The sequence below is a fragment of the Pseudopodoces humilis genome, chromosome 22, assembly GCF_049639895.1.
Source record: "Pseudopodoces humilis isolate 2021_Gansu_Grassland_sample_001 chromosome 22, ASM4963989v1, whole genome shotgun sequence".
NCBI lineage: Eukaryota > Metazoa > Chordata > Aves > Passeriformes > Paridae > Pseudopodoces > Pseudopodoces humilis.
Window position 1 is genome coordinate 124069 of NC_142221.1, and position 12628 is coordinate 136696.

At 34.6% G+C, this 12628-nt stretch overlaps 1 protein-coding gene across 4 annotated transcripts in view; it reads right to left on the reverse strand.

Annotated features, from left to right (window-relative positions):
* The window catches only part of RALGPS1 (Ral GEF with PH domain and SH3 binding motif 1), an 82680-nt gene that overhangs the window by 62164 nt on the left and 7888 nt on the right, over nt 1-12628 (reverse strand). For all 4 annotated transcript variants that reach the window (XR_001331894.2, XM_014257987.2, XM_014257988.2 and 1 more), the window contains 7 exons: nt 12148-12263; nt 10314-10421; nt 9860-9910; nt 6841-6924; nt 6270-6359; nt 4534-4626; nt 2513-2639 (listed from right to left, as the gene is read on the reverse strand). Coding sequence is in view for 3 of the 4 variants with exons in the window: in XM_014257987.2 (XP_014113462.1) it covers nt 2513-2639; nt 4534-4626; nt 6270-6359; nt 6841-6924; nt 9860-9910; nt 10314-10421; nt 12148-12204 (610 nt within the window). In the remaining variant the exon portion in view is untranslated. The remainder of the gene's footprint in view (nt 1-2512; nt 2640-4533; nt 4627-6269; nt 6360-6840; nt 6925-9859; nt 9911-10313; nt 10422-12147; nt 12264-12628) is intronic.

Here is a 12628-nt window from a genome sequence, read left to right on the forward strand (position 1 = left end):
TATTTTTTCTTAAATCACACTGTGACTAAACACTTCCAACAGTCCACATCACAGCCTTGCCAATCTCATGATTTGTTCTTTTTTTTTTCTTTAGGTGTCTTTTTTAAAGTTGAAAGACCTGTCTGAAAACAAACCTATTGGATGCTTAAATGGTAGTTTTAAACACAGTAAGGAATATATTAGTCTCTCATATTATAGCCTGAGGTTGGAAACATACCAGCAGTTGTCTCCTGTATGAATCTGGTTACACAAAATGTCCAACTACACCCCTTACAATGCAGGGAAAGCTTTACAAGAACAGCAACACCCTAGTCTTTGCCATTAGCAGGGAGAGGGTCTCTCGTGTATGAAATACAAGATACAATATCTGCGGGATTCAAAGTCTCAAGGAGACTGGCTAATGACCATCAGGAATGTCAGATTCAACGCTGAACTCGGGTTGGGAAGGAAACATGCAGATTTTTTCCTTTCATTTTCTTTATCCAAGTCTTTTATTAGGCTTGTAACATGCATGTTCATTTCAGAAATATTTTAAATCTCATACAAAAGTGGTTTGGGGTGATTTTTTAATAACTGGACAGTATTAAAACACTTCTTACACAAGGCTGTGAGCCAATTTTATAAACCAGAGTACCTGGAAAACTTAAGCAGCAGTTTTTATTTCCCAGTATGTTCTCCAGCTCATTTCAAACAATCTCAGTTTTCCACAGATGAAATAAGAACTGTTCTCTCACAACTAAGTAACTTTCTTGCAGTGGGACAAGAGGCTCTAAAGCACAAAACAGGATCCCCATGAACTCTGCAAATCTTCACACCTTGTCACTCTCATTCAGTTGTTGTATATTCAGTAGTTACTCCTAAAATCATTTATAGGTCTATTTGTTCATTTAAACAGAATAAAGAAGCTGTTCTGTAAGTAATGCTGTCTTCCTTGAGACGACATTTATTCACTGAAACAAGTCTCAATTGAACAGTCTCTTTTGATAAGCTAAATATTCATTCAAACCTGAAATTATTTACAAAGCAGTTTCAGTAATTCATACCAAGTTTTCAATAAAGTATGGCCATTAGGAATGGCCATCAAGTTTATTAAATAAGAAATATTTTAGATAAGCAGTGCTGATTGTCTTCCACAGCAAGTTGTACTAGGACTCGTGCTGCTTGACCTATTCATAAGTGATCTGAAAACAGGAATTAACAGGAACAAAAATCTACTAATGATATTCACTAATTGAGAGGAGCAAACAGAAGTGCAGACTGATAGGAATTACAGAAGGATTTATGAGACAAACTGCTTGAACAGTAAAACAGAAGATGGAAATCTACATACAGTGTTACATACAAGGGGAAAAAAGAATTCTGACTTTCAATACAAAAAAAGGAAAAGCAAACCAGTGCCAATAAAGGCATAATCTTAGCATTACAATAAGCAGTAGCATGATTGCTACTCTGTGATTGCTGCTAAATTTTGAGGTAACAGAAGGTCAGAAATTATTAAGTGGAGCACAAAAAGCTTCCTGAAGTAACTGTAAAATACAATCTGCATTTCTATCTTGAATTTTGCAGGTAGTACACTTCATGTGCATACTGTTTCCCTAAAAAGTGGATACAGGACTGAAACACTACCCAGACAAGCTGTCAAGGATGCAAGTGGCATCTGTACATGGCATGATCAAGTAATCCAAAGACTCTTCCTTTTGGAAGAGAGGTAGTTGAAGATTTACTGTGAAGGCAACAAATAATGACTTCAGTCCATAATGTCAGGAGTAGCCTCAAGCTATGTAAGGAACAAGGTAGGGTTTATCCAGTGAAGGTAAAAATTACCATGTTCAATTCAGATAAAAGAATGTGGTACTGGACAGAGTTGAAGAAATCCTGCCATCTCGGTGCTGTGCATGCAATGTGTGTTTAGAGCGAGAGTGCAAGTGTTCATGGAAGACAGATCTACCAAGGAAGGGTATTAGGGGTTACTAATACAGAGACAGCAACTCTGGCCCAGGAAGGCTAAGCAGAATTCTTAAGCTCTTGTTAATCCAGGGTCAGCAATTTAAAAACATTTATTCTTTTTAGCTGCAGTTTAGCATCTTACTAAATCACTGATAAAGCCAGAAAACAGTTCATTATATTGGACCACTTTCATTAACAATAACCTTTGTGCAGAAATATTTCCAGGTGAAATATTCACCATAAAACCAATTCATCAAATGGCTACTTGGTGCATGTCACAAAAGAAAAGGAGACAATACCAAGACTGGACAGTATTTTAACTGTAGGTCTCACTTTTAATACATGTTTGCATTAAAATACACATATATTTATTCAGCACCCGAGAGAAAAAGTCCTTCCAAAAGTATGTAAACATATGTATAGCCTAAAAATCTCAAGCTGAACTAATTTTTCCAAATATGAAATGGAGTGAACCATTCTTCTACAAACAGTGTTCTTCAGGTGCACATTGTGTTACATTAGCACTCGTCTGTCAATGATAAATAAGGTAATTGTTCACACTCACCTAAATATGGAATTGTTGGAACCATTTTTAAGCTTCTGATGTACTCTCGTGTCCTTTTGTAATTATCTTCTTTAGACAGTAAATAGTCTAACTTCTCAAAGGTGGTCTTGTCTTTCCGATTCAAAAGCTACACAGAAAATGGAGAAAATACATAAAATTTTCAAAGACAAATCCACACAAAACTAGGAATCAATAACTTGTTGAATTTCACAGAGTAAAGGAAAGCATAGTCTCATTAAGATTAAATTTATCATCACCATCCAAAGCAGCACAATGTTTGGAAATGTGCTACCTGTCAAGGGACACTACATGTTAAAAAAAAATTACCTACAATTTACTGTAGGTCTTAAGCTATTAAAAAACATGATCATTATTTCTGACTAATTTGTCAGTAATAACCTCAGCAATATTAAATTTTTAGAGAAAAAGTGTGTTCTAATACAGTCACCAACATTCTCGTAATTTAGCAGAGTTGCTAAAAATCCTCTGAATTTAGAAGTATGAACAGCAATGGAAAATGCTCTAAATAAATGCAAATTGTGACATTTCAACAGTACCTTATTAGGTATATGACAAAACTTTTCAGAAAAAAGTATATGGAAAGTAAATAATTGTGATATTATTACAAAGAACATGGATCCATGTTTTCTATTTATTAGACTTATTACAGAAAACTAGAAAAACAAACATGATTGTGCCTAACAAAATGCATGATATACTGCAAAAATCCTAGTCGCAGGGGGCTGAAAAGTAAACATAAAATATACAACTGTAGCTATAAGAATGCATTTCCTGTTTCAGCTGGCTTAAGAAATCCTAGGAATATTTTTAAGATGGTTTTAAAAGCCAATTGAGTTGGAGTGAGTGGAGAATTATGGCACTGTACACTGTCTTCTTGCATTGTGTCCTTTCTGACAGCGGACAGCTGCTCCATAGCACATTCCTTCATATATCTTTTCCTCTGGAAAATTCCAGTTCTTGTACTACTTAGCTTTTAAGTCTAGCTGTTAATAAAAAAAATAACATAAAAATAATAAAAATATATTAAAGCAGAATAATTTTGCTGTTTTCTTTTTAGCAGCACTGAGAATTGCTTGAGGTACTGCCACTGCAATGTATTGTATTTTTGAACTACTGTGCCTACAAAGAGCCTGGCACCTCTTTAGGTCTAAGGCAAATTAGTCACATACTTCATTTCATACATAAGCAATTTTCCCTATTTATTTCCAGCTTCAACAAGCTGCTTAAAACACCTTACTTTTTTTATTAAAGGTACTTACTTTTTTATTAGCCCATAACCTTATTCTGAGCAATTAAAAAATAACTGCAAGCATTTTAAAAACTTGAAAAATTTATCTAAGACTTAAGTATAGCCATCTTTCTTTATAAGTGCTGAACAGTCAATGTGATCCATGGTGTGTAGAATACTTAATTGATCAGAATTACCCAAACCTTTTTCTAGTTAAATGTTACATACAGTAGAAATAACCTATAACTGCATGTTCGTCTTTAAAGAAATATTTAAATTTACTCTAAGTTTTGCTAAGAAATTCTGCCTTCCAGAGACAGAATTTCTGAAAATAGAATTATCAATATTTTTCATTTCTAAAATAAATACAAACTGAAATGCATCAGACAATAATCACAAAATTAACACTTGTATATTTGTAACATGCCTTTTGCCTTCCTTTTAGGTAATGTATCAAATGACACACTATGTTTTGGATAAGGGGACACTGATACATGCTCTGTACAAGGGTATTCTAAGATTACTTATCAACAGAAGCCTTCTTGAGCGTATAACCAGTGGCTTCTAGAACACACAGGAAAGCAGGAAATTTACAGGAAAATAGATGCAGCTGTTCTTCTGCTTTTCACAGAACATTTAACCTCTGTTACCACAGTACCACAAAAACAAGAACATAAAAGCATCCTCTTCCAGAGTTCACAAAATGACAAATTTCCAAAGAACCTCAGAATTCAAACAAAACAGAAGGGACAAGGGTCAAGGCAACACTTACAGCCCAAGTTTTGGTCAGCCTGAAGATCGGTGCACTTTGCAGTGCTGACACCACAGACATAAGAGAATGAAGATTATTCAGTTCCAGAAGCTTCTGAAAAAAGGGAATAATAGCTTTTAGCACATTGGAAAGGGAAGCAGGATTAGTTAATATCAAAGTAGCATTAATAAACCACAATTTTTTAATTGATAAAATACAAAGTTTCCATCTGTCTGCAGACAAAGTATTATCCAATGCTGTCATGTGCAAGATTCTTAAGACCACTTTAAAAGTTGCCAATTTTACAAGTATATCCACCAAAATAAGAGGCATTTCAGTTTTGAGAATCCAAACAGCACTGGATTTCAGTTTGTTATTTTCTAAGGCTGTTCCTTCAGGAACAGAAAATAGGAAAAAGTATTTGTTCTTGAAAATTCATGCAATTTTGGAAATTAAAGATTTAATCAAGCAGAAACATTACACAAAGATGTTGACAACCCTCTCAGAAGTAACACATCTTTTGCCTTTGTAATCTGTTTTATATGAAAAAATTTACCTCACTTCAATGTACTTTAAATTTACTCTGTGTGTTGACAATTATTCAAAATACAACGATCTCAGGCAGACAATACTTTGGAATACAGCTGTCAAGATGATAATGCTTGCTACAACAAGCATAAAAATGTAAAACAGAAAAATGAGAATTGCTGCCATGTAGCTTCATTGTAATGCTTAAATAGAGGCTGGATTCATCCTGGAGTGATCCATTTACTCACTGCTCAGAAGCATTTAAGGAAGATCTGGACTTTATGGGGGGAAAAGCAGGAAAAGTAAAAAAGCAAGAGAAGGAAAGAGGGCAGTGTTTCCCCTTGTTCAGGCTAAAAAAACCCCAAACACCACAACTCTTATTTCTAAGAACAACCCAGGACCTACAAAGTCGAACACTCTCCTATTACTTGGACTATTTTTTTGTGCCAGTAACTTATACAGATACATTTTCTTCTAAAAGTACAAAACTGCTAAGTAAATTGATTGGAAATATGCACAGCACAAAAATTGTTTTGTACTACATGGAAAATATTATTTTAATTATCTACACCCACACAATTTCACACATACAAAATTAGCACTCGGGACTTAGATCCAAGTGCTGTGTCATTCAGGGTCATCAAAAACAGAATGACCAGAGCTTGTAAATAGTTTAAATATTTTAAAATTTTTTGTTTGTTTTAAAGTGAAGAGTAAAATGCAGTGCTCAAACTCATTAAAATAACTGAGCTGTAACAGCAGTGCTTTATACCAGCAATTACTGGTATATATACTGGTGTATATATATATATACATACATACTGGTATTCCAAGCAGGAATACCAAACAAGTCTCACAATAACTATTTTAGATGCAAGAAATTTCTTTTCATAAAAGTTAAGTTTGAAAATGGAGGGAGAAAAAAACCAGAACAATTTACAACCACATTTGATGCTGTCAACACACAAATGGCCACCGACAACCCAAACCACTTTTAAACTTGGTAGGCAGAGGTACAATATGAGTCACATTGAACTGGGTAGTTTCATCTAACCAAGTGGAAAACAACAGTTCTCATGCCTTTGTCTTACTCACGTGGTACAACATAACAGATGTGCTAAAACAGAATTGTAACTCTCTGCAATCCAACAAGGGCTCACAGGAGTAGTGCACAAACAAACAAGAAGAAATTATGGTTTTGAATGATAGCATAAGAAATTTGCACTTACTTTTGCTATTTTCACAAAGTGGCTCAGTATTTCTGCCCGTATTTTTAAGGTCTGTGCTGTTAGTATTTCTCGTACAACCCAAAAACTGACCTGTAAACACATGCAACTTTAATTTATTACAAAAAAATGGGCTTTATTAGTCAATTAGATTAAATATTTGCAAACTCTCACAATGCTCCAGGAAGAAAACAGGGTAAGGAAAGAAAAGACTTCTGATCCCACGAATTCCCATCTGTATCACTGCAATTGCCCTGAAGCATTACCACCATCAGAGATAGAGAAGTGAGACAACACCAAGATAACTGAATGAGCAAGTGAAACCCAGAAAAAAAGGGAACAAAATTGCTAATGTTGCACAACAGCAAAACAAATTAGGAACTAATAATTAGGAACAAATGGTCTAGAGGAATAACATGAAAATGTGGACAAAACAATTGAAAACAGGAGCTATCATTTAAAAATCTTAAACCTCGTTTGGAGAAGTAGGTTTTAATTCACATGAGTAGTTCTGTTTATACTCAAAGCCAACTGTCAAACAGTACCTGATCGTGACAGTAATCAAATTACATACCTGGTTAAACCTCCTAGTAAAGGCAACAATATTTGGCGCGAGGGTGTGTTTTTCTTTCTTATTCCATCCACAGCTGGCTAGTTCCTAGGAAATACATTTAAAAATTGCCTTAAAAAACAGAAATGAGTTCCCTTTAACACTAGTTCTAAATCACTCTTCCGTTTTTAGAACCAGAAATCTTAGTTTCAATCAAAATGTTGTTCAACTTTCCAAACATACACTACTAATTTTAGACACCTTCACATAAAAAGGTAGAGTCAGCCAAAGAGCATTCTGCATCTGAAAAGCACTTTGTAATGCTGATAAATGGAACATACTCTAGAGATCTGTACATGCCTGTGTGAGCAGCAGGAAAAGTACTTCCAGTACCAAACATATTTTGAATCCCCTTCTCCAGCACTCAAAACTTCTGTAAATAAAAATGCCAATTTGCTTATGTCAGGACATAGACTCTCCACATGAACAGTCCATGTCTTATGATATTAGAAATCATATGTTTACATGTAAAAAAAAGTCTCAGACACTCTACTAAGAACAGCAAAATTTACCTTTGTCAGAAAAGTGGAAGAGGTCAGTAACCTAAGGATATTAAGCAGTTGCAAGAGGACTAGAGAGTAACAATGGAAAATCCTGTGCATGGCAAATTTGACTAGGTTTAAAATTCAGACCAAATAGGAAGGTTGATAAAAGTGAGTGATTCAAAATGCCCCTGCCAATTTTTTTAATACTGCTACAATATACAGTGTTTTAGAATTACACTTCATCTCTTTTTTTTTTTTTATTTGGAATGGAAAGATGCTGGCAGTTTCCTCAATGCACACAGCCACAGGGAACTTTCCCATCAAGTGTGCAAAACCGTGAAATTTGTGGAGATTGAAATTTCAGGACTTGGAAAAAAATCTAAATAAAGTTACATAGAAATCTATAACTTAAGCATAATTATTTCTGCTGGAGAACAAAGAACTGTTAACTAGACATCCTCTTTCTAAATTCTGCAAAGTAAAATGCAGATGTGATTTTCAGTAATAGCTGTTGGAGAGCAGGAAAAAGCTTCAGCAAATACCATGCTTAAAGGATGTTTGTGTGTTTGAGATAAGACTTAGCAACCAAAACTCTAAAATCTTAGGTATTTCCATCCATGTATAAGGTCACGTTAAAAGATTAACCTTAAATTTCAACCAGAATATGTGAACTTTCTTAGTCCAATAACTTACCTAATAACAATGAGCAGGTTCATGACAAATACACAGACTATTTATTGCCTTAAAACCTAGTCCTACAGTTGGCAAAATTTCAGTATAGAAAAAGTAGTTTATTTTTGGCAAACAAACTATATTGAGAATTCCAATAAAATGAAAATCAGAAAGCACAATTCATAGCTAATAGTTCATGGTAACTGCTACATATTCAAAGACCTATATTCTAGCAAAAGCTGAAAATAAAATAGTTTTCCTTCTAATCACTCCTAAGTGAGTTACATCTACTTGCCAGAATAGCACTTCAGGAAATTTCATTTCCAAAAGGCAAAATGAAGCAATGACAAAGGAAAAGAAAAACAGCAAGTCAATTGTTTTGGGGTATTTTTTGCTGTAAAATTCTATGGAGCAGGTTTCATAGCAACTAAAGTAAATGCAAAATTTGCTTTAAAAATGAACATCTATAATTTCGTATTTTATTTTTTAGTTCATTCATCTCCTCAGAGTATGACACTACCTCTGCTTTTGGAAAAGGTAGTTAGAATAAAAACCCCCTCCATTTAGTTCTGATATTTGTCTAAATAAAACTTCCTCATGGAAAAGCAGCTGTATATCAATTTGTACATAGCGAAAGTTTTTTGTTAGCAGATTTTTCTATGGGTATTGCTAATTTCTTATTGCGTTACTAGTTTGCCTTTTTTTTCCCACAGGAAAAAAGTCTCCCCAGTTGCCTGGAGCACACATATAATTTCAGAAGCATGAAAGTGTTTTCAGCTATAAAATTGTCCTGGTGTTCTTGGGGGGGAAAAAAAAAATCTGACAGGAAGGACAGAAAACAGATAGTATAGGAAGGAAATAAAAAATTTGTCCTGCTCAAAATAGAAGTCTGCTAACCTCTCTGAACCATTATAATAAATGATGACTTGTTTTGTTAGTGAGCAAATTAGGTGGCTAGAGCTTCCACTAAAAATCTTCTAAACTTGACTGCCCCTACTGATGTCAGAAATTCAGTTCTGCTGACATTATGGGGTAGCAGGAGCTGCCCTTTATATAACCACAATATTCCAATCTTAGGACAAGAAGACAAGCCACAATGGACACAAGTACATGTTCTTATAGTAAAACACCTGAAGCAGGAATTACATGATTCTTGTACCTTTTGCATTAATTAAATCCATCATATTTTTACACAAATTTGTTATATTCTGATAACTATTTTTATTCTTCATTTCTCAAGTTCTTATTACTGATTTTCAAATGTCTGTCTGTTACCTTTGACTGCTTTTCCTCAACAGGCCTCAAGTTCCCTTCTGTGTCTTTCTTAAAGGTTAAAATCTTAAAAGACAGTAATACACTAACTTTTAAGGATTTGGGATGATTTATTCCCAGCATTTATTATTTTGAATCTTAAAAATGATCACACAAATTAAAAATCTTATCAAGCAGCTGATGCAACCTAAAAATGAGATTATGGCCAGAGGCATTAGTCAAACTCTGAAATCAGGTATGAATTGAAAAACAGCAACAGAAAGGAGAACAGAGAACTTTTACACTTGATAAACTTATCCTGAAGAAACACTCCACCACTCAAAACAAGACAAGAAGACTTCAGAAATACACAGTCATCTCCTTTGGCAACAGATGAAAAACCAAGGTAACTCATGCTGGATTACAGATTCACAGTGCTAACAGAGAATATGACTAGAAAAACATTAGTGTGCTGCAAGGTGAGCATTTTTGAACAAAAAAGCATTATTTGAACCATCACATTTCCTCAGGCACTGAATTCCAAAGATGTAAGCAGATGGTTTAAGAAAACCTACCTCAGGCTGTATAGCTTTAAATACAGGCATATCCATCAATGTTATCTGGCTCTGCAATGAAGAGAGAATTTTATATCATGTAATATCAAGAGCTGATAGTGATGTATTTCCAGCTGTCCTTTAGTAATTACAAGCCATACACATATTCCTCACTGACCAGAACTAACCTATGCTAAGATCGCCTAAAAGAATTTAAAAATTTCAAATGACTTTATACAGTAAAACAAATATGCTGTGTCAGGTCAGTACTAAATGACTAAATCCCAAGACAGACTTATTTCATTGAAGTTGATAAAGGTAGAAATTTGTTTTAAATAAACAAATCTTTTAAATAAACAAAAGTGTTCCTGAAAAGATTTTTTTTTTAAGAAAAAAAGATTACATGTATTTTTTAGTACTCTATTAGCCCTGAATATTATACAAGTTTAAATGCAAAAATAACATTTGTACTTACAGCAAACTCCTCAGGAGTTACTTTCAACACATCAAATATGACTGCATCGTAGCTTTTATTGGCATAATCTGAACTTCGCCCTTCCAGAGAATCCGAGCTGCTACTACCCTACAAAGAAAGAATAGTAGGCTTATCTGCAGAATGATGAATTTCATCTACAAATCAGGAAATAAATATGTGCAAAAATACTACGTAATGACAAGAAAATGTATGAACTTCAAGAAGTTTGACACCAAATTATCGAATTTAGTTTTGCACTGTGCACTAATGTTTTCAACTTCCTTTGGCAAAAACTACAATGACATAAAATTTTAGCTGTATGACATTTTCAGCTTTAGCAAGCCATTAGACTAAATTAAAGAACTGCCACACAAAAGGAAATGTGTTGAGATTTTGAAGATTCATTTTCCATAGGATTTTTAAAATTAAATGCACAAAGAAAAGAGTAGGTAGATCCAAGTCAAGATGTTCTATCCACATTATAACAATGGGAAAATTGATACATCCTGAAATTTAACCTGCACACTACTGATTAGGAGAACCTGACATTTGTACAGGTCAAACCTAAGAAGGGAATACAGGGGAATTAGCAGAAACACAGAATTATGTTGTATCAGGAAAGTGCCAAGTCAGTGTCTCTAAAAGAGAAGCACTGCCTCAGTATCTACTGAGGGTAGTGAGTAAAGGATCAAGATTAATAGTCTTGTTAGACTTCCAAAAGATTTTTGATGTTGTTCCTCACTCCAAAGACATTAAGCCCAAGCACAGGGGCTTGCAATGTCCTTACAATGATAAATAATTAGTTACAAGGCAGCTGTTACGAGCACTGAAAATATATGAATGTGAAGAGAATTATGTATAGATAAGTGACGTTTATTATATATTCAACAATCTGGTAAACCCTGTAGAATTATTAAAAACTATGGATCTTCATTTATTTAATGTGCTAAAACAAAAAACCTGGCAATGAAAGACTGAAATGGGTTGTCACAAGATTTGATTAAGTCTGGAAAAGCAAAAATAAAAATATATAACAGATTATTAATATGCTCCTTTATAAATCCAGGTGCACCCAACTTTGGAATACATATGCAGTACTACTGTCCATCTTAAAGCTGAAAAAGAGTTTCTCCAATCCCACATTTAAAATGTGCACTTTACAGGACAAACTTTACTGTTGCTGATTAGTAATATTTCATCATAATATTAGATGAAAGCAAAAACCTAGAAAAAGTCCAGCAGCTAATTCCCAAGCAGTGTTCCATTGGCTGTCATGGAGCGACAAACAGCCGTTAACTGCGCACAGCAGCTCAACACAGCATGAGGCAGCTTTTGGAAGTAGCACCAAAGAGCTGCCTGGTCTCCAAAGGATATAAACATTAAAATGAAGAAAATCTTAGAGCACTTTCTCACAAGCAGACCAGTAAATTAAAAAGAAGAAAAAAAGAAAAAAAAAAAAAAAAAGAGAAAGATAAAAGGGAGGGGGGGGAAGGAAAAATGCAGCTGGATATTTCTGGGTTCTATTTCTGACTGACTCCATTCTGATTACATTGCTCTGAGCTCACTAATAATACATGCTCTAAGTTACAGAGTAACAGGTCAAAAATGTTATTTAAAACTAAACAAAGTGAGTAATCATCATCAACAACAATAAAAAAACACATCTGTGAACACCACAAGCCATGGAGTGTTCTCCAATTACTCTCCTGCCATGTTTCTTTGCCTTACAAATGGTGTGGTATTTTACCAGTAGTGGAAAGGGCTTCTGTGAAAGCTGAAACAAGCCAAAATTTCCATTTTGGTACAGAAGCCAATAAAACCCAAGGAACTGTACCTCTGGAGTGGCGGAGGTGACCATCACATTGGCCATGAGGTCATTCCTTTTATACATGCTCTCCACAAGATGCAGGAAGTTTCAGCTCAGCCACCACTGGCTGAAAACAGAAATTCCTGCAAAGCAAATTATTTGTGGAATAAATAAAATTTATAAAAAAACTGAAACACACACAGAAAATAACCCAGCAATACAAGAGATTTAATTTTTCTTTCTCAGAGCAAAGAACTTGGGAGATAGATGCTCTTTTCCAGGTACCAACTCTGAAGGAGTACAACTGAATATTGCTAAAGCCATGCCAAGTCGTCACCCCTAACCTCCATTCAACTCAAGAAATGCAGGGGAAAAAAAGTGTATTATTTGCCATTAATGTTGAATTAGGTTTTATATGAAGTCCCTCCTAGGCAGGACAAAGTCTCAGAAACCACAGGCTACCACAAACTGCTTACAGAACTAGCAGGTCAGCTGAAGCTCTCATTCT